General features: G+C 48.3%; 1 protein-coding gene and 1 long non-coding RNA gene across 2 annotated transcripts; one reads left to right on the plus strand and one right to left on the minus strand.

Moving 5' to 3' along the window:
* Positions 1 to 7887: 7887 nt before the first annotated feature.
* Positions 7888 to 11474, minus strand: LOC116270830. The gene is made up of 3 exons (XR_004179127.1): positions 11442 to 11474; positions 9657 to 11247; positions 7888 to 8956 (listed from the first exon to the last, which is right to left on the minus strand). It is a non-coding gene; the product is annotated as an uncharacterized LOC116270830 (long non-coding RNA).
* Positions 11475 to 14627: 3153 nt separating this feature from the next.
* On the plus strand, positions 14628 to 24958 carry C16H20orf85 (chromosome 16 C20orf85 homolog). Its single transcript, XM_003904567.4, has 4 exons — positions 14628 to 14770; positions 17331 to 17412; positions 19192 to 19293; positions 24350 to 24958. Exons 1-4 carry the CDS (start codon positions 14703 to 14705, stop codon positions 24509 to 24511), a joined length of 414 nt encoding a protein of 137 aa, XP_003904616.1. The 5' UTR covers positions 14628 to 14702; the 3' UTR covers positions 24512 to 24958.
* The last annotated feature ends 465 nt before the right edge of the window (positions 24959 to 25423 follow it).

Consider the following 25423-nt stretch of genomic DNA (forward strand, 5'->3'; position numbering starts at 1 on the left):
AATGCTGCATTAACTATGAGAGTTTGCATCTTCCAGCAGACAAAACAAAAAATGACAGACACTCTTTCTAAGTGTTTTTGCATCCAACCCAGTTCCGTCCAGCTCTTTGCCATTGTTTAAAAGATGTTGAAGCTTCCAAGTGCACAGCTCAGGAAAGTTTTCATCCCGTCCCATCCCGTGTGTTGCAGCGCAAAGTCCTCGTCCAGAGAAGACAATGGCGAGAAACAAATCCAACATCCTGGGCTGCTTTTCCTTTCCCCACTTTTTAAAAGTTTGGTGTCCAAGTCGCTTGACAAACCCAGACCCTAGCAATGATATTTTGTGCAGAATTCTGGGATCAAAATATAATTTCAAAAATAATATATTTTCTGACATCCCCCACGAAAAAAATTACTGGTTTCTTCCCCCTAAAAGGATTTAGATGGAATAACATCTGTGCTGAGAATATTGTGAATATGTTCAACTGACAGGCAGTCTCTAAGGCACTCCACTCATTAATGTGCTGTGCATAAAATTAAAACTTGAAATATATTTTTAAATCCATTTTGAATCATTTAAGCAATTCTCCTGCAAAGAAACTATTGTGCTGAAATAATATATTTGGAGCAAGGAATATGAAAGCTATTAAAATGTCTTAGACCCCCCCTGCCTTTCATGGGAGAGGAAGAAGGGGGGAAATGCTCTCTCTGATTTGAAACAGGCTCTGCATAAAATATACCCACCCCACCTCACCACCTCCCAAAAGAAAACTCTACTCTGAAGTAACACTAAGAGTTTGACTTAAATCCACAGGAGCCAAGGAACAGGAAGTTGGGTCTTTATATTTCTGCTGCTTCCACTGTGCATGGCTGAGCTGGGGAGAAGCTCAGTGAGGGCTGTGAGGGCCCAGATGTGGTGGGCACCTTCCCTGGGTCTGCAGCACTCACAGCTGTGAGCAAGAAACCCTAAAAGAGGGAGGAAGGGAAGACAAAGATTCAAAGATAGGGTCTTGTTTTGCTCCTGCCTTGTCCTGATTTCTGCAAACACTTTCAACACTCAGGACGCCAGTCAACTCGTGGGTTCTTTGGAGCCCGCTGGCATGTGTGTGTGCTGGGAACAGCAGCCTGACACTTCCCCAACAACCCCCATTCTCTCACTCATTGTCTCATTCATCTGTCTGTCAAATATTTGTTGAGTGCCAACCAAGAGCCATCACTGTCCTGGACTCTGAGAGTTCCGTGTTGTGAAAACTCAGCTGTGAAAACCCGCTAGGAAGGCACACTGTCAGAAGAGGACAGGGTGGCACAGAAGTGGGGTGAGCGTCTGGCCTGGTCTGGGAAGGCTTCCTGGAGGAAGTGACAGCAGAGTTGTATTCTAAGGGAAGAAGAAGAAACGGAGAGTGTATGCCAGGCATAGGGGTGGCAAGTGCAAAGGCGCTGAGGTGGGAGTTTGTCTGAAGTGTTTCCTAGATGGGAACGAGGCCAGTGTGGCAGGAGTACAGATTGTGAGGAGGGGCTGAGAGAGTGGAAGGAAGAGGCAAGGTAAATGGGTCAGCCCAGGCAAGGCCTGTGTCCACCGTGAGAAACTCCACCTTACCCTAAGAGCAAACACGTCGCCCTCAGCAAGCACAGGCAGCTCACGACTGTCCAGCCCTCCCTGCCGGGTGGAGGGCAGTGGAAGGGGTTGTGCAGCCATGCAGGGCCAGGTGGAAGCTGAGCAGGTTGGGGAGGGGGTATGAACTCTCTACTTCCCACCCCAGTGCCTGTGACCATGGTTCCCTCTGCCAGGGCCACCATCCTCCTAGTCGCCATCCTTTGTGTCTCAGATACAGCAGCACGTCCCCTTGACCACTCAGCTGTGCCAGGATAGGGCACATCCTCAAGGAAGCTGTGGGCCCCTCCTTCAATGTCCATGTGGAACTGGACACCACCATCCACCCCACAGGCCAGGAGCCCCTGGAGTCTCAGGCTAGGGCATATGTACCACCATTCCCTCATCACCCCCTGTACCCCATGGGGCCCACCACCCACTGGGGCTGGCAGAAAGAAAGTTTCATAACAATGGGACAATGCTAACTTGCTTGCTGCTGTACATGCACGAGTGACACTCACAAATATTTGTGAATGAATGCATGAATAAATGAAAGGATGAATGAATGAATTTTACTGTGAACTGAACTGGACAAAGCACAGAATTGTGCACCTTTAAAGCTTCCAGAACTGATGACAGCAAGGGTGTCTGACACTTCTCTGGTTAGGAAGCTGAGGTTCTAGGAGGCTGCCAAGTTGCCAGAGCCACCTGTGATCACCTGACCATACCTGCAACCACAAGCACCGAGCGTTCCCTCTCTGTGGCCCAATTCCTCATGCACCTGCTATCACCATCCTCCAATCTCCAGCACCTCCCACAGGGTCTTGTCCTCTATCATCCCCACTCCCCTGCCACTAAGACCCTGAAACTCACTGTCACCACTAGCAGCCCATTGAGAAAGAGATTCAGTCACAACCCAGGAGGGTGCCCAGAAATTCACTGAGAGGTTGCAATAACATGATCTGGCAGAAGAGCAAGGAGTGGGAGAGATGGGAGGTGCCCTCCTGGGCCAGTGAGGCAACTGGCCAGGGTGGGTGCCTTTATAATTTAGAGACAGGCCGCCTGTCTCACCAGACCTGGGGTGAACTCTTTATTTCACTAATTTTAAAACACACATTATTTCACAATTTAACTTCTCTGAGATTGAGATGCAACTCATGATTGATGGATGGATATTGGGTTTAAAGGCCCGAGTGATGACAGACACCTGGATAGCCTGGGAGGTTCACTTTCTCTCTCTTTTGCGAGGTTAGCAAGGAGGTAGCTCCACAAGACTGAGTTGTCTCCAGGGAGAACAGACTGACACCAGCTGCTGGGCACGAGGCCGCTGCTCTACAAGGTCACTAATAGTGGATTAGACATCCCTTGGCCTCCATCCCTATGCATAGGTAGAGCATTACAGAGTAGGATCCTCTGCCTGAGCCCTTTCTGAGGTGCTCCGCATCCAGCTGTGCCCAGCCCTGCACACCTCCCATGCAGCTGCAAGAGCCTAGGGATCATGTGTGCCTGGCTACTTCTCCACCAAGTCTTCCTGCAGCAAAGTCAACTTTAAGTGTACTGATATGCAAGCCCCCTTTCCATGCCATGGTATTTTTATGGTACATAAGACAATAGTATCTAATAACCAAAGACATTTTAGATTTCATTATAGGCAGTGATCAGCTGTCCTGGGCCAGTAGCACAGCCATCTTGGGCCTCAGTTTCCTCATCTGCTTTATGGGATAATGTCCACCTTGGATCCATTTTAAAACTCCAGAATATTGCAGGTGCACGATGCTGGCACACAGTAAGTGCCCAACCAATATTGACGATCCTGGATGAAGAACCCTTGGCTCTACTTTAACTTGGGCTGCAGCAACTAAAATTTGCAATCCTGTATAGAAAAGGCCAATGCTTTTTTCTAGTCTTTCCCAGACTAGAATTTTTTTCTGAAATCCCTGTATCCTGGGGAAGCTCTACAGAGAAATAATGTCTGCCATTTTACAAGTAAAATGAATTGCATAAGAGAGCCCAGTGAAAATTGAGATGCTTTCTGCACCAGGCTGGGCAGGTTCCTAGGAAGAGTCGCAACGTTCCAGGCAGATATTTCTGGGAAGATCCCCAAGGCAGGTGAAATCTCACAGTCCTGCTTAATTTCCCCTTGGAAATTAAAGTGGTGCCAGCATTGTGATAATCCCCAAACATCTTCCTACCCAGCATTTCTGAAATTCTCCCCAAACCTGTTGAGCAAACAGTCATGCATTTCTCCCCTAACATCTCTATCTTTCAGTCTTTCTATCCTTCCTGTTTCCAATATTTGTACCTTCAGGGAAGACCTATTCGTGAAACAGAACCCGTGCACTTCACACACATGAGGCTTGCTGGGGATGTGGCCCTCTCTGCTTGAGAAGATGCTACCACCCTCCCATAGCACAGGTTGGTCTCTGTCCTAAGATATTTCATGCACCAAGTCGCTGGCTCCTCCCTGAGCCCTGAAGTGGGTACCATTATCATGCCCATGTTATGGGGAAAGCCAAGGTTGAAAGAGGCTAGGGGGCTGGCCTGAGTGCTCGCAGCCAGGGACTGGCAGGGCTGGGGTGTGGAGCCAGGTTCGTGAGGCTGAAGGACCCCCCAGTGGAGCCATCAAACCACATTCAGCCCCTCCTCCACGCTGCACCCTCAGCTCCTGGGGGAGGTCAGAGCGTATTGAGCCAGGACCGTTCCAGTCTCAGAGTTTGTCTAACCATTCACAGGCTGGTCACATCCCTCCCAGAGCCTGTTACACTGAGCATTTGGTTTGTGTGTTTTGTTTGAGGTCTCCTGCCTCAAGGAAGATTTCCTGGATTTAGAAACCTGGACCAGGGGCACCTTCTCACTGTGCCCATGAGATTCTGTCCAGGCACTCAGCAGTCTGTAGTGTGGGTGTTAGTATCCATGTGTGTGCCCCTGAATTGGTTTGCTAGGGCTGCCCTAACAAATTAACACAAACTGGATGGCTCAACACAATTAGCATTGTGATAATCCCCAAACATCTTCCTACCCAGCATTTCTTCCCTCACATTCCTGGGGCTGGAAGTACAAAATCCAGGCATCAGCAGGGCTATGCTCCCTCCAGAGGCTCCAGTGGAGGATCCTTCCCAGCCTCTTCCAGCATCTGGGGGTTGCCAGCAATCCTTGGCTTGTGGCAGACTCACTCCAATCTCTGCTTCCATCTGTACATAGCCTTCTTCCCTGTGTGTTTGTGTCTCTGTGTCTGCACATGGTCTCCTCATAAAGACGTGTTACTGGGTTAGGACCCTGATAATCCAGTGTGACCTCATTTTAATTTAGCTAATTACATCAGCAAAGATCCTGTTTCCAAATAAGATCACACTCACAAGTTCCAGGCGGGAGGAGTTGGGGGAGGGAGCGCCATTCAACCCAGTCCGCCCACTTATAATTGCCTTTTGAGAGCAGAGCCGGTGCTGATTGATCTATGTCGGCTGTCACCAAGTGTTTGATAAATAATTGGATGCATGCGTGCATTGGGCTTAGAAGTGCTGATTCTTACTAGCAAGTGTCACAAGACTCTAAACCTGCCCAGCCTGTGAGTGCCTTTAACACCAAGAGAGAATCTTTGCTCCCCTCTTAGGTCTCTTTTTAAGCTGGCAGCAGAAATATCCACCCCCACTCCGGGACTGCTGTGAGTGTTGAATATAACGTGCAAGGGTTCTCAACAGGTTTGGGGAAGAATTTTAGAAATGTTGGGTAGGAAGATGTTTGGGGATTATCACAATGCTAGCACCACTTGGTGTGCAAGGGAAAAGGCTTTCCGACAACATACAAGTCAGTCAGGACCCCAAAGCAACGTCCCCACCCCAAGGACTTGGGAATAACCCACTGGATGTGCCTGTCAGTGAAAATCCTGCTTCAAATTATCTAAGCCTGGAACCACCTTCCCTTTCACATATAAGTACAAGGTCTTCTCACACATAAAAATACACAGTGTTTCCTGTGCCACTTTATTTGGCTTTAGTTTCTCTGAAATAAAACTGCTGGATGCATTCAGTGAAAACCAAGAGTTGTTTCACAAAATCACATCACCAACAGCAATGTCACTGTGGTAGCTGAGTGGCCAATATGCTCTACTCTGAGTCAACGGCGTCTGGGGTGGCACAGTGTCAGGGTGGCACAGTCACGAGGTGGCACAGTCTGGGGATGGCACAGTCAGGGGAATCCCACCCACAGGCCTGGCCACCTGCCCACCCCCCTTGTCTCTTAATGTAGCAAAGCCTGGAGGATTCCATGCCCATCATTCTATTTTCTTAGTTTATATTACTTCCCTCTTACTTCTCTTTGATTTCCTAGCTAGGGCATTATATTATCTCTGAATGTTATCACAGGACAATGAAGGGGATGATACAGAACATCTGTTCTAAAGCAGGAGTGCCAGCATGGCCAGGGCAGAGAGCCACCTGGACAATGAGTGACAACTGGCAGTCCCCGCCTGGCTCGGCCACAGGGCTCCCGCGGGGGCATCCTGTTTATTTGGGCATCCTGATGAGAGACCAGAGCCAGGAGCAGTGGGACCCAAGGGTCCTCTGAGCCCAGGTTCTTCACTGGGGCCAAAGCAGAACCAAGAAGGTGGAGCTGCCTTCCCTGAGCACACAGTCACATAGAGACAGGAGTGGGGCTCAGGCGGGGCTGCCCCTCCCTTCAAGCAGAGGCCTCAAGGACAACAGGGGACCCTGTGAACTCCAGGAACTCAAGGTCAGTCTTGAAGAGTGAGGACCATGTGGATGTAAAATGGGTTTTGGGAAGAACCAGCAAAGGGCCAGAGGCGGGCCGAGCCTCCCACACTGGATCGGGAGTGGGCTGGACGACTGAGCTGAATGGCCAGGTTGTCTCAGTGCCACCAAGGACAGCCCTGAGCCCAGGTTTCCACAGGCCCCCAGCACAGTGGACTCACCAACAAAACATCTTCTGCATTCAACTCAAAAGAAAAAGATATATATTTTCCTGTAAAACCTGTTCTGATTATGGCCAGCGTGATAAAGCCGATTGTCCCAGGAGATAAAAGCAAAATTGCACTGGGTCACCCTTTTTCCCTGAACAAGGAGCAGTGAACGCATCGTGCTGTGACAGGGTCTTAAATACGAGATAAAGTGGAAGTGACAGCTGAGTTAGAGGCAAACGAGAGTCAGATCATTGCGCATCTATAAATCAGGGAAACCCACCTCAGGCAGAGCCACGGAGCCATCCTGCTTTAATCCAGTCCAAATGTTGTGCTGTCTGCCCCGATCTTCGGGAGGCTCCACTCATGGCATCCAGCCCCAGCCCCTGGTCCCACCTCAGAGCCACCCATGACATAGATTCCACCCCCTCACCCCCGGCCAACGTCCCCAGGCCTCCACACCCCAGCAACACAGGTTTGCCTGCTGCACCTTGGTCGTCTCTTCAGGAACCAACGTGCCTCACTCTGGATCCATGTGGCTGGAGTGGCCGCGGGGCCCCAGTCTGTCCGTCAGCTTCTGTCCTCTGACCATGGTGACCGTGGTGGCACAAGACCCACAACAGTGCAGTCAGAGCAAACCCTGAGACGTGCAGAGGAGCAATGGGGAGGACAGCAAACTCCATCCAACTTGGAGACTGGAGCGGCCAGCGGCCACCCCAGAGGGACCTGCCTGAGATGGGCCAGTGCGGGGGAGCACAGAGTCAAGAAGACCTGGTTCTGATGGCATCCCTTGAACCCCTGGATGCAGCCTTACCTGAAGCTTCTGGACTCTTCAAACATGAGAGCTAAATGATTCCCTGTCTTCATGCAAAACTGATTTGAGCTGACTATCTAACCCTTTCAAGTAAGACAGTCCTGGCTGACACATTCTCCTCATTTCTCCCATATCCCCTGTATCTTTCTCTCCAACCCAAATGCTGCTTCTCTGGCCTGGGCCTCATCAGCCACGCATCTAGACATCAGCAAACCCCCATCTAGGCCCCGACCTCCAGTGTTGCTTCCCAGCCCATTCTCCAGGCCAGAGGCACCTATATAGAACAGGTCACAGTGTGCCCCTCCCAGACCAAAGCCATTCAAAGGCACCCAGCTAGGACAAAGGCCCAGCTGATTAGCAGGACAAATGTAGGGTTCTTATATTCATCAGGGGGTCTTTGGGAGACTAGCAGCTGGCTTCCTTTCTTCTTGGAGGTTCCAAATTTCCTCTGATCCAGGAGGACTTGCAACTTCCTTGGGTGAGTCTAGGTAACCCCAAGAGCTTGGAGCTCTGGACCTCTCTTCTATCATGGACAGTGTCAAGGCATCACAAAAATTTCATAAACCCAAGAATCTCAACTTGCTCACTCTCTTTTTCTCTCTCTCTCCCAATCACAGAGGGAAAAAAACCCCACAGGTCAGCGAGGCTGACTGTAGATCACAGCCCTTCAAATCTGTACCTGCTGAAGTCCCCCCAGATTCCCATCCCAGCGCCCCCGCTAATCCTCTGCAATGATTAGACGGTCAGGAACTGGGAGCCATGGCAGCTGTGATTCTCATTAACTGTGTTTAAAAGACCTGGCACGTACGGAGCTGCTGTATAATCACAGTGCCAGCAAATCTCTGAAATAATAGATATTTCCAACTTAGCCTTCTGGATTTCATAGAGCCCCCAAGCTTTCATTTAAAATCCATTTTATATGAAGTTATCTGAAAATGAACAATAGGAGTCTCAAAGAGATGTCTCCCCAGACACAGGTGTGAAGGCTGCTGAAAGAGATCAATCCACAAATCCGTTTGCCTTTTAGATGAAACACACAGTGTCTCAGTGGGTCTCGTCTCCACGTCCGTGATAGGAAAAGAGCTCTCCTTGCCATGAAGATGGAGACCACAGTTCTTAACCACTCATGCCATTTCATGTCCTGGGTGAAGTGTCCGTCCTCAGAATGGATAGAACAGCCTTCACTGGACAAAGCAGGTACCCACCAAGGGCCCACTATGTGCTGAGCACTCTCCAGGTGGTAGGGCCTGGAGTGAGACTTTGACCCCAGACCACCCACTCGGGGACAGCCTTGCCCATTGTTCACTCTGTGTTCTGACCTACACCACACAGGGAGCTAGGCACACAGTAGGCCCTTAACAAATACCCACAAATTTTCATTTGAAATACCTTTCACTCAAGTCTCAGAGAGAGAGAGTGGGAAAACACAGAAAATAGCAATGCCATTCACTCTCTCTATAATCATTCAAATTGTTGAGACTGTTATTTGGGAAATGACACATTCCTGTCCACTATCCATCTAAGGGGCCTAGACGGATATATTCCAGGCATACCTGAAATTAGTCTTATTGATGACTAAGGGCATCTGGACCTTGGTTTCCATCTTTATAGCTGTGTGACCATGACCAAGTGGCTCAACTTCTCTGATTCCACATCCCCCTCTGCAAAATAAGAATGATCATAGTCTACGTCATTGGGCTATGATGGGGATGAAATGCAATGACGCTTGGGAATTACTTGTTATTGAAAGTGCTTAATAAATTTCAGCTATTACTTCTGCTACTGTGATCATCAGATTGACAGCTCAACCACGTACACAGGAGTACAAATTTCGCTAGTGCCACCCAGTTGAGTAAACGAATGAATGGATTTTGTAATTTTATGGAAAAGAACCTCCTTCCTCCCACTTCTACCCAATGATCCAGTTTTCTTTCCAAACCTTCTGTCTGACCCTCCATGGGCCACAGAGTCCTCCCCATTGCCATCCCAGTTAAGTAAAATGGTCTGGAATCCTAGAAAATTACTGCACTTAAATTCCCAGTCAAGTTCAGTATTTGTGACTGAAACCTACATCTAACCCTTCAGAGGCAAAAGCTCCATTCCCCGACTGTCCACATTTCCAGCCAGGCTCCTTCCCAGGCATGGAAACTTCAGGGCAGATGGAAACGGGCTGCCCATTGCCAAAGCTCAGAATACCCTCTCCGCCTTCACCACTAATGGCACCTGAAGAGGGCTCCCGGGCATTTCCCACCTTCAATGGCCAGGACCACAGAGTGGGATTCACACTTGGAAATCTAAGTTGGTTCTTTTCCCCTGGCACCAGCTGACTATCTCTTCACACAGGGGTTGGGCTTTTCTCACCTCCTAAGAGCTGGCTTCAGAGATGTCAGGAGGAGGGAGCAGGATGAAATCCACCCTCAGCTTGGTGCGCAGCCTCTCATTGGGGCAGCATTGGATAATTAGGCCAAATAGAGGGCAGGCTTACGAGGGAACTTCCTGGGTGCAGCAGGAGGGGTGCAGCTTTGTTCTTCTTCAATAAGACCCAGAGAGTGATGCTAATTGTTACTTTAGGTGTGTGAAGTGGAGACTATTTGTGAAGCAGGCGGGGAGTTCGTGGGCTGTGACTAAAGAGGGCATAATGAGTGTGAAAAGAGAAGAAACTCTGGGTCCCTTAAGCTGAAGCTCAGTTAAGCCATCAAATACATTCCCTGCAAATTGGCACTTTCAGCTCCAGCCTCCATGCTTTTGTTGTGCAGTCGAGGTAATGATCACCCGTGCTGTGAGAAAGGCACGCAGGCTGGCAGAAACCACTCACGGCACAAAGCATTCTTTGGTTTAAAAAAAAAAATCATGAAATAAAAAAGAAAGCTGTTTAAGCTTAAAAACTAAAAAAGAAGCGGTTGGCTCCAGTTGTCGACATGTTTTATAAAGCAACAGCAAAATGAAAAAAATAAAAAATAAACTGTCCCAGAGAACTGAGAGAGGGCCAAAAATATTAATACATGGGAACATGGCGAACCTTCTGCAAGCTGTAAATATTTTCTTAGTTTCCCACGTGTAGTCAGCAAGTAAGGCAGTTCTTTTTCTCTCTCCGCTCTTCCTGTTGGAAATCTATGTGGAATAACAATTTTGCCAGAAAAAAAAATATTAGGTTGAAGAAATTGTGTCTGCCAGGGGCTCATGAATTGGTTTCATGTATCAGAGGGAGGGGGTTTCAACCCCCAGAGTGAGGAAAATGGAGGAGGTTATACAAAACAAAGAAAAAGACCACCAGAGCTTAAAACTAAAAGTAGACTTTGATGTATGTGAATGTCTCAACTTGCTGAGCATGGGGCATGGACCAGTGAAGAAATTCACTGAGGGTGGGGTGGCACCAAAGGTTCAAGATGCCCAGCTCAATTTGAATTTCAGACAAGTGAGTGATTTCTTAGTAGAAGTATAGTAGAGCCCCATGCAAACTCGAGTTTAACTGGGCATCTTGTATTTTTATTTGCTGAATCCGACCCTACCGCCAAGTGGGAGACGTATTTCAGTGGTTGGAAGAGGGGCTCCCGGTGGTTCTGCTAACGAAGGATTGATAACGCACATCCTGATTGGACAGAGCGAGCTTGTGGCTCTGTTCATAGTTGGTTGAAACAAAGGAGTCTCAGGGGAGACCCAGAAGGTGGGCGTCTCAGGGTGTCTAGGTCTGTGTGTCAGCTGCAGTGACGTATGGCAGGTTCCAATATGGCCCCACCAGTGCTGCCATAAGGCGAAACTTTGCCTTTTACATAGACACCACCTCAGAAAAAGCTTGAGCTGCACTGCTTCCTCAACCCTCACTTACTGCCGAAATTGATAGTCATGCTTCAGCCTTGAAAGTCATCTCGGAAGATAAAGACCTCTTCCCTAGTTACCAGAGCGAGGAAGACCCGGAAATGTTGGCTCCCCATGTTCCTCAGGAGTTCTGCCCCTAGGAAGGAAGGAAGAAGGGCTGCCCTCCGAGGCCAGGGTTCCTCACCGAGCCTGTTTTCCCTTCTGCAAAATAGTCACAAAGCCCTCTGCAAGGGGTTGCTGTGACCATCTGTATGAGGTCCTTCTCACATTGCTACAAAGAAATCCCTGAGACTGGGTAATTTATAAAGAAAAGAGGTTTCATTGGCTCACAGTTCTGCAGGCTGTACAAGAAGCAGAACGCTGGCATCTGCTTGGCTTCTGGGGAGGCCTCAGGAAGCTGCAATTGAGGCAAAAGAAAAGGGGAGGTAGGTACATCACAGACCGGATCAGGAGCAAGGGCCGGGGGAGGGGCCACACACTTTTAAACATCCAGATCTCGCAAGAACTCACTCACAATAGCAATGACAGTACCCAGGGGATGGTGCTAAACCATTCATGAGAAATTCACCCCTATGATCCAATTACCTCCCATCAGGCCCCACCTCCAACACTGGGGATTAGAATTCAACATGAGATTTGCTGGGAACACAGATCCAGATCCTCTCACCATCAAATCAGAGCAGGCAGGGAAGTGCCCCGCAGGAGCTGGGGAACGCTGGTGCCCTGAGGGTGACCAGGACAGCTCTGGGTCCTCTCTCACCTCTTGAAAAAGAGGGAACCCAGCCTTTGCTGGGGACAGCCTCCAGCCACCAGTCATCCACAGCCTCTTCTTCAACACTGACATGCTCAAGAAGCAAACCCCACTTCCACCCAAAGCCACATTTCCATCTCCCCACATCTTCCCCCAAATCTTAGTGTCTTAGATTGAGGGACCTGCCTGCACCCTGGTGACAAATGTGGTAAACCAGGAGTGAAGCCCTCCATTATTTGGGAGCCCTACTGTCAGGCTCCTGCAGAGCTCTCTGCCTTTGCTCCTCTCAGCCTCCGCAGATCCCTACAAGTGGGAGGTGTAGTCAGGATCCCCTTTTCCAGATGAGGAAATGGGGGTTCAGAGTTGTTAAGCAATGTGTACAAGGTCATTGAGATGGCACATGGCAAACCCGAGACCTGAGCTCTGTCGGATCCCAAAACCTGGCCATTTATCCAGTACTCTACCCATTTCTAGTCCTGGACTCAGGCTACCCTGTGCAGATATTGCCAAGGAGAATGGAGAAGACTAGCAAACTCTTACTCATCCTTGAAAACCCAACTCATTCATCACCTCCTCTGTCCTCTTCTGTCTCATCTGGGGCTGGCTCTGAATCACATATACCCTACAACATTTCATATATAAGGCTGCGTTATCATTTAGTTGCATTCACATCTGCTTACCTGCTAGATCACACTCCTGGATCGCAGAGTGCTTGCTTCTCCATTTCTGCACCCATTTCATTTCCGTGGAACCCTCCAGCTGCACTGGCCTCGTTTGCATTTTTCCAACACCCCATGCTGGTTCTGCCTGGAGAACTATGCCCTGCACCACCCGCTCTGTGGGAAATTCTTCTGATCTTCCACACCAGATGTGTACCCACATGTCTCCTCCTCAGAGAAACCTTCCCTGACCGCCTGTTCAACACAGCCCCGCAGCCCCTGGCCTGTCCCTGCCCCCGCTGGCCTCATGCCCTGGTGCGACTCTCTTCCTAGCGCATCATGCCTCTCTCCCTGGCACCAGGTCACACGTGCATTTGTTTCCTGGCTTCATTATCTGTCTTCCCACTCGATGTGCCAGCTCCAGGGAAGCAGAGACCTTGCAGGTCTGACTCCCTCCTGGCACCAGACACATCAAAAGCTCTCAACACACATCCATAGGATGAAGGAACCCTCAGTGTCTGGCGCTGTTAATGAATTTAGTCTTAATTAATCATCTTAACAGAAATGTCTCAAAACCTCCCAAGGAGGAAAGCAGAATTTGTTCTTACTACATAATGGATCATTCTTCCTAGCCATCCACTTATTTCCTCCCAGAATATCTTCCCCTCTGTTGTAAGAATGGTGACCTTGGAGAATAGTCCAGGAAGAAAACCCCAGCTTCCTGCCTAGAGATCTGTCCACCCTCTTGCTAGCCCACTAGCTTGCAGTTGGCTCAGCCGTGGGTCTGGGATGTTATATATTCATTAATTAATCAATTCAGCTCCAATGCCAGCCTCTGCTTGCCCACTCACTAATCCAGCTGAGGGACAGTTGGGACCACCCCAATACTGGGCGTAGGCCAGGCATTTCCAACAACCAAGAAAAGCAACATGTGCTACGAGGGAAAACACACCAGCTGAGCCCCCCTCTAAACACCGCACAAAAGTACAAATCTGTTGATAAGGGAAGAGGCCATGGAGATGAACCAGGGAGAGTCTCAGATACCTAAGTGGTGGATACACACACTGGCGTCCTCCCAGACCAGTGCCCTGGTAATTATCTAGGAGGTAACATGTAGCTCAACTGAATCATGCTTCCTCCTCTCTCAGTTCCCCAAGGCAGGCTCTGGATATCTGCTCATCTCATGGCTGCTAAGCCAGAAAAATGTCCCCCTACCTCGTGTAGATGATTCCCCTTGCTGTTGTCTCAGAGCCATTTTCCAGCTCTAGGTCCACAACAATGGGGTATGGCGGAAACCTAGGGGATCAATGAGTCAATCAACAAACACTGGCTGAGCACCCCAACGATAGAGTGATTACTGCTTATAGGCAGGGAAAAAGAGTGTGGGGTGGTGGAGTCCGGAGGTAACATTATCCGTGAATTTCATTTAGGGATTGTTACAAAGAGTGGACGCCAACTAAAATGCATATTTTCTCCAAACACATGTGCTGTAATATTTATAGCAGCACTTTTGTGGTGGCCAAAAACTCAATGCAACGTCCATTAGCAAATACTGTTCAGGAGCAGAAATGAACGCTAGGGCCACTCACAGCAATGGGGATGCTCTGTCAATCATGACATTGGGCAAAGGTAGCCAGGCACAAAGGAGAACATCTGGATGTTTCCACGTACACAAAGTTCAAATCATGGCAAAGCTAATCTTTGCAGAGGGAAATCAATGAGAGCCAGGGAGGACGATGACTCTGGGGGCCGCTGGGTGAGGCTGGCAGTGATTTGTTTTCTAATCTCCAGGTGGTGTTTACAGGCGAGCCTTCTCTTTGACATACTTAATTAAGCTCTGTACACTTGAAAGTTTGTCCACTTGTAGGTGTGCATACTTCCACTGCGGATTTAAATTTTCAAAGAAGGTTAGGGTGTTAGGTCTGAAGGTTTCCCCGAGGTTTTCCGCAGAGGAGCAAACGGGCTGAGAGGTGGACGAAGGGCCCAAACGTGAGCAAAGGATGGCAGCAAGCCCGCACCCAAGCGAGGCAGCGAAAGCACAGCGACCCCACCCTCGCCAGGTGCTGCGCCATCTCCGCCTCCGAGTCCTGCGTTGCCTGGCAACCGGTCTTCCAGAAGACGCGAGACGCTGAGCCCAGGGCCAGAGCTAGCGGGGCGGGGCGCACGGAGCCCCCAGGCCTCATGGCGCAGAAACCGCTCAGCACAGCGGCGGCTGAACGCATGAACCTTGTGGCTCAGGATGAGATCTGGTAACGCCTGGGATCCGGTAATGCGGCGGGCTCTTGTTCCCACCTGAAGTGTCCACACCTGGGGTCTCAGTTTCCCCACCAAGTCCAGGAGGTGGTCAACCACTAAACTCGAGGGGTGTGCGCTGAGGATGGTCAGGGGCCTTGAGGAAAGGGGTCAGTGTTAGGGACATGAGAGCGACAGGAGTGCCTTTCTCCCTTTCCTTCTCCCTCTCCTGCTGGGCCCACCAGGAAGACGTGAGAGATTGGCTTTCAACAATCAGCACAGATTTGCTTGTTGAAATCCAACTAAAGTGTTCATGTTTTTTGTTTTCTTTTTTTTTTTTTCTTCAAACCTCAGCATCCAACCAGAATGTGTTCATGTTTTTAGAACTGATTTTTTTTTTTTTTTTTTTTTTTTTTTTTTGAGATGGAGTCTTGCTCTGCGGCCCAGGCTGGAGTGCAGCGGCACCATCTCGTCTCGCTGCAAACTCTGCCTTCTGGGTTGAAGCAGTTCTCTGCCTTTGCTTCCCGAGTAGCTGGGATTATAGGCGCCCGCCACCACGCCCTGATAATTTTTTTGTATTTTTATTAGAGACGGGCTTTCACCATCTTGGCCAGGCATGTCTTGAACTCCTGATGTCGTGATCCACCCGCGTTAGCCTCCCAAAGTGCTGGGATTATAGACGGGAGTCACCGTGCCTGGCCAAATTTAAAAAAAAAAAAAAAAAAAAAAAAAAAGAAAGCAAAAATCCTAATATTTGTTCAATTTGAATGAAATACATGAAAATTCCCTGATTTTCCTGGGTTTTTAAGTAATATATTTTAACTTTAAAGTACATCCATTTTCTAAAAGATGTATGTCTAGCAGACATTTGTCATGGATATTTTAATTGGCATGTTTTCTGCTACGTATCATTGCATCTCTTTGAAGATTTAACTCATATGGGAAGTTACTGATTTAGATGCAAGTGAGTAAGTTGCAGTAACAACAATATATACGTGTTTACCTTCTAAACTTCAGTTATCCTATTTACCCTCTCTATAATTTTTACCATTTCCTTGTAAAACCTATATTAGTCACTTCGTATGTGTCTTTCAATTGCTTTCACTTCATAAATTTATTTTATGGAAAACTTTATATCATTATCATAAATAGAAAAACTTTATCATTTGGCATAAAATGCACACCTATTTTTTACAAAATCTTTATCCAAGCGTCCCAATAGGAGATGCTACCACAGCGAATCTGTTTCCTCTGTCTGAAATGCCCCTTCCTCTCTTCTTCACCAGACAAACTTCCACTCATCCTCCAAGACCCAAATCTAAATGGCCCTTCCCCTTTCAACAGGGCCCGTGGTTATTGAACACTTAAATTGTAACTGGTCCAAATGGGATTAAACTGTAAGTGTAAATTGCACAACAAATTACAAATATTTATTTTTAAGAAAAAGATTATTTGAATGACTGTCAGTCGGGTGCCGTGGCTCACACCTATAATCCCAGCACTTTGGGAGGCCGAGGCAGGGGGATCACCTGAGGTCAGGAGTTGAAGACCAGCCTGGCCAACATGGCAAAAGCCCATCTCTACTAAAAATACAAAATTATGCAGGCATGGTGGTACACGCCTGTAATCCCAGCTACTCAGGAGGCTGAGGCAGGAGAATTGCTTGAACCTGGGAGGCGGAGGGTGCAGTGAGCTGATCACGCCATTGCACTCCAGCCTGGGCAAAAAAAGGCGAAACTCCATCAAAAAAAAAAAGACTGTCACCTGTTTATTCTTATGTTCTTTTTAATGTAGTTAATAGAACATTTAAAATTGTTTATGCAGCTCATATTTGTGGCTTATGTTACATCTTGATCGAAATAGACTCTGCCTTAGATGCTGATGCCCAGGGCAAAGAGTTGACCAGGGCCTCCAAAACTGGGGGGTGGGGATATGCTGATATTGAATAGAAGAATATCGAATATTCTATTTCTTCCAGAATAGAAGAAACTAGAAAACTCAAAATGACTCAGTGTTTAATTCAATGTTCGCAAAATGTGGCACGTAAGCTCGTCAACTGCAATGCCACTCAGCTCGTGGGTAGTTAGATATAAACGACATTAGCATGGAGCAAAAGCAAGGCCAGATCAGGATGGGAAAGTGAGGCACTTGGGCTGCAATATTTAGGGAATGCTCCATGTCAAGGTTATGCAGATGCTGTCTCTGCACTTGCAGGAAGCAGAGAGTGAGCGCCTCCTTTACTTTTGCACCTCCTTAAATTTCAGGTCATAAGGGCCTCCAAGATAAGAGGTCTGGTACCTAGAAACCTCCTCAGGCAGAATCGGCCCCAGACCGGCCCTTACCCGGCATACCCTCCCAGCCGTAACAGCCAACCAGCATCTCTCTCTCGTCAGCCGCGTGTCTCCCTTGCTGGCGGGAGGTGCTCAGTGTCAGAGGTTCTCACACTCTCTGGTTCCTCGCTCCATTCCTGGTGCAGAACCACTGTCCAGTCAATGTCCGTAGAGAGTGGAAATGTCCCCCACAGAACCCTTGAACCTTTTTCCATGTTGCCCAGCACTCAGCAACTTTCTTTTTCAGGAAATACCGTCTGAAGGCTGAATCGGAAGCACGGCAGAACTGGCCCCAGAACTGGGGGTTTTTAACAACCCCTTTTGAGGAGGTAAACATTTTATGAGCCCCGAGGTTATAGAATCAATCATTTAAAAGAATGAATGATTACAAAGTCTATAATTTGCAAGAATAAAATTAAAGAGCATGTTGTAGGCAAAGATCACGAACTCCGAAACCAGAAGGCTCCTGCCTTTCACAGATTCCTGGGCACTGACCACAGGCCAGGCATGTTCTAGGTGCTTCGGCAGAACCAGCTGATCAAATCTGGACAAGAACCTTGGTGCAGAGACAGGTGCTGTCTTATGCCCATTTACAAATTAGGAAATTGAGCTCCAAGACCTGCAAAGTCACACAACCGATAAGGACCACACTCAGGTGAGAAGCGGCTGGGTCTGACGCCACGGCCACCTGACCTCAGACTTCCCATCTGTAAAGTGGGATGAGAGTCCTCACCTGCCTAACTGAGCGACTGCGAGGTGCAGATACAAGAAGGCCATGGACACCTTGCCCGGCCTCGAAGCCAAGTGACATACGAAGGATTCTTGGGAAAATGCTGTCAGTATTCCCTAAAAATCACAAGTCCAGAAGTCTACAGGGACCAGCTAGGTGACAGAAACAGGAGACAAGGCCAAGCATAATTAATCAGAAGGGAGGGAGACTCAGGCAAAGAGGCCACTGGTCCTGTCCAAAGAGGCAGCCAGCATGAGCCCAGACAAGTGCAACCATATGGGAAGGCCAACTGCATATTCCCATCACTCAAGAGAGTCCAGAAAGCCAGATGTTTACATGAAATCTTCTGAGTCTAGAAATGAAATGCTGCTGTGGGTTCTGGTGGAGTGGTGGCCACCAATCTGCAACCTCTCAAACTTCAGGACAGAACACAAGAGATGCAGAATTAATTAAAATACCGCATCATTCAAAGCATCCATGATTCACATCAGCGTTAACCCCATTTGTAATTTATCCCACCCGACTAGCTTTGCAATTATGCTGTTCTTAATGAGGTTGTTTTTAATTCTTGGAAGGTACCACAATTTGAAATTTTATGCATAGAATGAGTTCTTATTAATATAATATGCATAAAGAGTCTATATTAATATTCTTTATATGTAATTAAATTGGGTTTTCAAAAACTTGACATTGCTTTAAAAATTAAAAGGGGGAGTGGAGGCTCTCCTCTAATATGTTAAAGTTTGGCCCTGAAAACTTTTTGGCATTTTTTGTTTGTTTGTTGTTGTTTGAGACAGTCTGGATCTGTCACCCAGGCTGGAGTGCAGTGGTGTGATCTCAGCTCACTGCAGCATCCACCTCCAGGCTCAAGCCAATCTGCCACCTTGGTCTCCCAAATAGCTGGGACCACAGGCACACGCCACCATGCCCAGCTAATTTTTGTATTTTTTGTAGAGATGGGGTCTTGCTAAGTTGATCAGGCTGGTCTTGAACTCCTGACCTCAAGCAATCCTCCCACCTCTGCCTCCCAAAGTGTTGGGATTACAGGCATTAGCCACTACACTCAACCCTTTTCGGCATTTAAAAATTTGAGTCCATAAATGGTAACATTTTCTCAAATTCCCCCACAGGGGATGTAAATCAGGAGGCTGCAGTGAGCAGCAGGAGGGGACGGAGATGGGTCTCGGCTTTGGGTGCAGCAGGCCTGCACTGAGGTTCCCACCCTACTTTACTAACGGTGTAACTAAGACAAGCCTCTGCCTCCTGTTTCCATGCCCCACTTCTGTGTCTGTAACATGTGCTTTCTAGGGGAAGCAATGGGGAGGACACTTCCCCCAGCTTCATCTGAGGCTTCCTGTCTCTGGGGATTCTGTTTCAGTTGATCAAGTGTGAAGAAGATCTCCCCACCCCAAAGCCCAAAATCGAGCTTCCTGAGCGTTTCCGCATCCGGCCGGTGACCCCAGTGGAGAAGTACATCAAGGTTCGAAACGTTGTTTTTAAATACTCATTTTCCTAAGTAAGAAATAAGCCCCAAGGGAAACCGATGGCTCCAGATGTGCAAAGCCAGTGCTGAAGGTAAGAGCACAGCGGTGCCAGGTGCAGAGTCCAGGTCCATGCCCTTCCCAAACCCAGCCATGGGAAATATTCCAGGCTAAAGTCTACACATGCGAGTGCCATGACCTCCTGCTCTGCAGAAGCAGAGAGAGGGCAGGAAAACGGGGTCTTCATGCATTATTTCAGCAAACATTTCCGGGGGGTGGGCAGGAAGGCAGGGCAGGTCCAGGTGGGGGCTCTGGAATCAGACCGCCCGATCCCTGTGCTGTTAGGCTGCTCACCTCCTGTGTGGTCTTGGGCAAGTGACTTGACCTCTCTGTGTCTCCCCTGCCTCTCTTCTACAATGGAGGTTAATGAAGTACCTACTTCAGGGACTGCCGCCAGAGTTCAGTGGGGTGCCCAGCATGTTTAGAGAGTGCCGATGACAGTCAGCTATTACTAAGGTGCAATAGCTTGACTGGGAAAACAATAATGAACAAGAAGAGAAGACCCCAGCCCACATGTCTGGGTCTAGAGAACCAACATTAACCAAGAAAATCAACACCATTTGGACATGCTGTGCTAGCACCGTGGAGGAAACAGGTCGGTGGTACGTCACAGGATAGAGAGGGCAAGGTTGTCAGGGAAGGTACCCTTTGAGCTGAGGACTGACGGATGACCAGGCACCCGCCCTAGGAAAAGTATTCTAGGCACAGGGAACAGCATGTACGAAAGCCCTGAGGCAGAACACAGGCTGCTGTGTTTCAGAAACAGCAAGGCAAGGTGATGTGGTGGGAGCTTGGGTGGAGGGTGGGGGCAGGAGGAGAAGGTGCGGGCAGAGAAAGGATATGAAGGGATAGGAAGAAATATGAAGGGAGAAGTGGGCAGGCTAGAAGAAGGATTGCAATTGGAGTCCAATTTAGAGCAGAAGCCACTGGAGGGTTGTAAGCAGGACCGTGGAAGGGTGAGACCTGCCTATTGGAAAGATGGCTCCGGTTGCTAAGTGGAGAAAAGATTGTGGGGAGAGGGACAGGAGTGACCAGGCAAACCCAGAGAAGAGAGGTCTTAGACGATGCTCTCACCTGAAGCCTGCACCGTGGCGGACATGGCTCAGATCCCTCTAGAAACTGTTGAGCTCCATATGTCTCATGGGTCTGTCATTTTGGTCAGGGGTTCTACCCTCTGCCCAGCTATGGAGAAGGTGGTTCTGCGTGCTGACGGGGAGAGCAGATGAAAACCCAAGATGAAGGCAGCAGGGCAAGGGGAGTTCAGCTGCAGCCCTTTGCCTGGCATGCTCGTGGTCTGATGGGGTAGCTGGCAAGCAGTGAGCGTTTGGTGGGCAAGCATCTGTGAGCGCCAACGAATGAATGAATGAATGAACGAATGAATGAATGAACGAATGAATGTGCTCCACTGAGTCATGCTGACAGTTTTTCCCCCAAATATAAAGCAATATAGAGCCACTGCTAAAAACTATTTAGAAATACAGCAAAATATAAGATAATTAAACCTCCCATATAGATTCTTACCCATGATTAACGTTTTGGGGGTGCTCCTTCCAGAGGTTTTCCTACACATCCCTCGACCTGTAAGAGTAACCACCTCACCAGCTCAAGCTCTTGTTATTATCTCTTAGCCGCTCACCGTGCTGACCGCTTCACATGGGCTGTCTCATCTTATTTCCGCTGCAGCCCCTGATACTATCATCCTCAAACCCATTGTGCAGATGGGAAAACTGAAGCTAAAAAAAAGCTGAATTCCTTTCCCCGGCCACACAGCAAGTGTGTCTGATTCCAGAGCCCTGCTTTTAAATGTTACCCTCAAATATTCCTCAAATGTATGTCCATGTATATGTATGTACACACACTTGTGCACACACACACATATACTTCTTAGGTATATGTTTACAAATCAAACTACACAGGCTGCTTTGTAATCTCATTTTTCCACTTAACAACATACCCTGGACATCTTTCCATGCAGTTAAAAAAAGCACTCTAAAACACTATTATATTAACGGCTGCGTTTTTCTCCACTGTGTGGATCTGTCATCATTGATTTAACCACCCCCCTGTCCCTGGCCATCGAGGTTGTATCCAGCGTGAGATTTGGGAGAATAATCCTGCAAAGAACACCCTTGTAGACACAGCAATTTGCTCTGGGTCTGTCATTTGCTTGGAATTAGTGCCTGCAAAGGTGACTGTTCAGATGAAATGCACCCATTTAGGGAGCTCGCTCTCCTGTGGCCTAGAGCACTGGGCTGGCCGGAGAACAGAGGAAGAGGGACTGGGATGTAGGTCGGACATTTTTCCAGAGCTGGGCTTTAATTCTGCCAACTCCCTGCCTCCACCTCCATCCCAAGAATACGGTGGGATCTGCTTAGTATCTATAGTGTCCCTCAGCCACACGCTGTCCCCACAGATCCCTTGCCTGCCCATGAGGCTGGACTTTCCCTGGGCCTGCTCTGCACAACCACAGTTATTCTCTTTCCAAAGAAAGTGCCACCACCTAGATACCAGAGAGGTGCCCCTCCTAGAGAATGGGAAGCAGGGAGGAACCATTCAGGCACCAAAACAAACCGAAACATGGTTTTTTCCTGTGAGAGACTCCTGTCTAGGAGCAAGGGCCAGCTGTTAAAGCCACACTCACCAGACAGAGCCTGTGGGGTGGCAGCGGTAAGGAAAAGAACTTTGATTCAGGTGAGAAAGGTCCCCAGCCTCTGCTTCCCTCCAAACTTCCTTTCTTGCCCAAGAAATGGTAATGGTGGCCGGACGCAGTGGCTCACGCCTGTAATCCCAGCACTTGGGGAGGCCGAGGCGGGCGGATCACGAGGTCAGGAGATCGAGACCATCCTGGCTAACACGGTGAAACTCCGTCTCTACTAAAAATACAAAAAATTAGCCTGGCGTGGTGGTGGGCGCCTGTCGTCCCAGCTACTTGGGAGGCTGAGGCAGGAGAATGGCATGAACCCAGGAGGCGGAGCTTGCAGTGAGCTGAGATCACGCCACTGCACTCCAGCCTGGGTGACAGAGCAAGACTCCATCTCAAAAAAAAAAAAAAAAGGTAACTGGTTTCTTTCTTCCACCTTTCTTCCACCTTCCCATCCTCTCATTGGTGACCAGAGTCTTTAAAAACATATTTATTTTTAATAGGTAACCTTGATACCTAAAAGGCCATTCGATGAGATGCCTCCTTCCCTCTGGACCCCTGGAGCCGCTGTCACCCATTTGGCATGCACTCTTGCATAGACAAGGACATCCATGGGCCTCTGGCCTCATTTTCTTATTACATAGCTTGTCCCATACTTTGAATAGTTTCGTGCACCTCTTTTCTCTTAGAAGTTTATCTCATCCTTCTAAACCATTGCATGACACATCACGGTGTGGATGGGCCATAGTGAATGAGCCTCCATGGGTGGATATGCAGCTTATGTCCAATCGTTTGCTATTACAAACAGCTCCACAAGGCATCCCTTGTGCCACCATGGGTGTGTACGTGTGTAGCTATCAGGATATTTTAGAATGAATGCCTCAGGATAGATTTTGGGTCAAAGGGTGTTTGCATCTGCACTTTCAAAAGATAATTGCCAGGCTGGGCGTGGTGGCTCACACCTATAATCCCAACACTTTGGGAGGCCGATGCAGGTGGATCACCTGAGGTCAGGAGTTCGAGACCAACCTGGCCAACATGGTGAAACCCCGTCTCTACTAAAAATATAAAAATTACCTGGGCACGATGACACATGCCTGTAATCACAGCTACTCAGGAGGCTGAGGCAGGAGAATCACTTGAACCCAGGAGGCAGAGGTTGCAGTGAACTGAGATCGTGCCATTGCACTCTAGCCTGGGTGACAGAGCCAGACTCCGCCTCAAAAAAGGAAAAAAAAGATAATTGCCATATCGCCCTTACTCCTCTAATGCCCTTGTTAACAGTGGTGTTTTCATCTTTTTGCCCCTCTGCTGGGTGAAACATGATGTCTCACAGTGAATTTCAACTGCATTTCTTTTACAAGTTAGATAAAGACTTGGAAGTTAGTCTGTGTGCTCCCAAAGGCCTGGCTGGACAAACAGAATTGAGAGCTGCTTCCCTTCTGAACAATTCTGCTCGTAGCTGGTTCAAAGAAGCTTCTGGCATTCATTGATGACCCACCCTACATGTAGCCTTGCAGGAGACTAATTTTAGGAGTTCATCAAGAGCATATGTTAAGGGTCTTCATCCACAGCAGCAGCCAGCCCACTTGGGACCATCCCTTCCTGCCACTGCCTCACCGGCAGGTTCCATTAGTAAAAGTGAACTCATAACCCCAAGCATAGTAAACCTCTTTATCTCAGTTATTCTGCTAGAACAAATGTCCCGCACGGTTGCCTTTGTTCAAATCCCCTTATAAGAGCAGAACAGATTATTTCAAAAGAAGGGGAAAACCTGCCTAAACATTTACCCTCATTTTCCAAAAATGTCAAATCTGTCCAAGGAATTGATAAATGAAGTTGTGTTTTTCATTCCAGATAGAAGCCCATTTTACTTTTGGTTTTTAAAATTAAATTCAATTGCTTTTCATTCCTGTGATCCCTATGGTTTGGAGTGTGTGTGTTTATACAGACGCATATCGTAGAGCCTTCTCATCGAAACAGAGTGATGTACGCCTGCCACAATGCCATCTGACAATAGTGCCATATATTTTATAAAAGGCAGTGAGAACTGTTGTACTTGATATTTCTGCATATTTTTTTTTTGCTTTCTTACCAAATAAAAATTATTTTGCTGGAGGTCATGAATTAAATATGTTAGACATTACACGATAAAGAAACGTGTTTGATGTTCATCACTTCCAGGAAAGATGGGAGCCTCTGAGTCCAGCCGATTGGAATGTGCTTGTTTTCCGTACACATCAGGGAGGCTGGCTTTTCTTTTTGTCTTTTCCACCCCTGCCTCACATGCCAATGCTGGATGCCTCGTGTCTCTGTGGCCCAAAGTCACTAAATCCCCTGCATTTCCATTCCAGGTCCTTCCATCCCCGCCAGTCCCACAGACCACCCAGGGCTTCATCGGCTGGAGATCTGCAGTGCCAGGCCTGAACAAGTGCCTAGAGCTCGACGATGAAATCAGAAGCTGCAAAGGTGCTTTTGCGCGAGAGCTGTGCTGGCCCAAGCAGGGCGTGCACTGAATCCAGGCGGAGCTTCTGCCCAGGGGTGGTGCATGTCGGTCGCCAGGCACCCAGGGCCATGCCAGGCAAAGGAAGAGCTCCCCTGAATCCCGAGGACACAGTCCCCTGCGTACTTGCCCATGGGATGTTGCAAAGAACACAAAGTGTGCCTTAGACATTCTTAACTCATCAGCGTCTCCCTTCCAGAATGTTCACGTCCACACCCATTCTTGGCTGATACAAGAATAAGGCTTCTCTCATTTGTTTTTGATACCTTGGGAATTTCTGCGCAGGGCTTTTAAAAAAAAAAAAAGTGATTCAACTTTAAAAATATTTGTTTAGGTCCTTCAATGTAGCTTTCCATTGCACCTATCACCATCCTTATTTGTGACAAACTTGTTGATCAGGTGTTTCTCTATCCAGATATCCCTGGGCTTGTTTTTCAGGAAGAATAAAACACTTAGAGAATCTCTTGGCTCTCCTTGCTCAAGAGATCTGCAGTTATTTAACAGTTTTAAAGGCAGGAATGAGCCCAAGGTTTGCCACTGGGCCTAGATTCACAGGAGAAAATGGGCTTCCCAATCCCTCTAAGAAAACCGCTCCTGCTGACCTGTCCCGGCCGCCCCCAGTCCAGCACAGAAAGCTCCAGGCTGCCCAATTGGGCCATTTTCCTGCCCCGAGTACATCAACCCCACAGTTACCATTTTCTTTCTAAACACTGCCTAGCTGTCTCTCTTCTCCTCCTCCTACAAATGGGGGCTGGGGACATGCAGCGTCCACCTGGCCAGAAGGAAAAGCCAGTATGTCCTCAGGCCTCATGAACTGGGCCCCAAAAAGTAGGAGAGCAGAGTTTGCAGCAGCCTGTGGGAGCTGGTTTGTGTTTCATTTCCAAGGAGTAGGGGGTTGGCGCACTCTTCAGACCCGGCGCAGACA

This window comes from Papio anubis, chromosome 16 (genome assembly GCF_008728515.1).
Source record: "Papio anubis isolate 15944 chromosome 16, Panubis1.0, whole genome shotgun sequence".
In the NCBI taxonomy this organism is placed as follows: domain Eukaryota; kingdom Metazoa; phylum Chordata; class Mammalia; order Primates; family Cercopithecidae; genus Papio; species Papio anubis.

Coding starts and splice junctions, on each gene's coding strand:
- C16H20orf85 (XM_003904567.4), top strand. CDS start 14,703: ATGGCGCAGAAACCGCTCAGCACAGCGGCGGCTGAACGCATGAACCTT. Junction 14,771..17,330: donor GTGGCTCAGGATGAGATCTG/GTAACGCCTGGG, acceptor TTTCTTTTTCAG/GAAATACCGTCTGAAGGCTG. Junction 19,294..24,349: donor CAGTGGAGAAGTACATCAAG/GTTCGAAACGTT, acceptor TTTCCATTCCAG/GTCCTTCCATCCCCGCCAGT.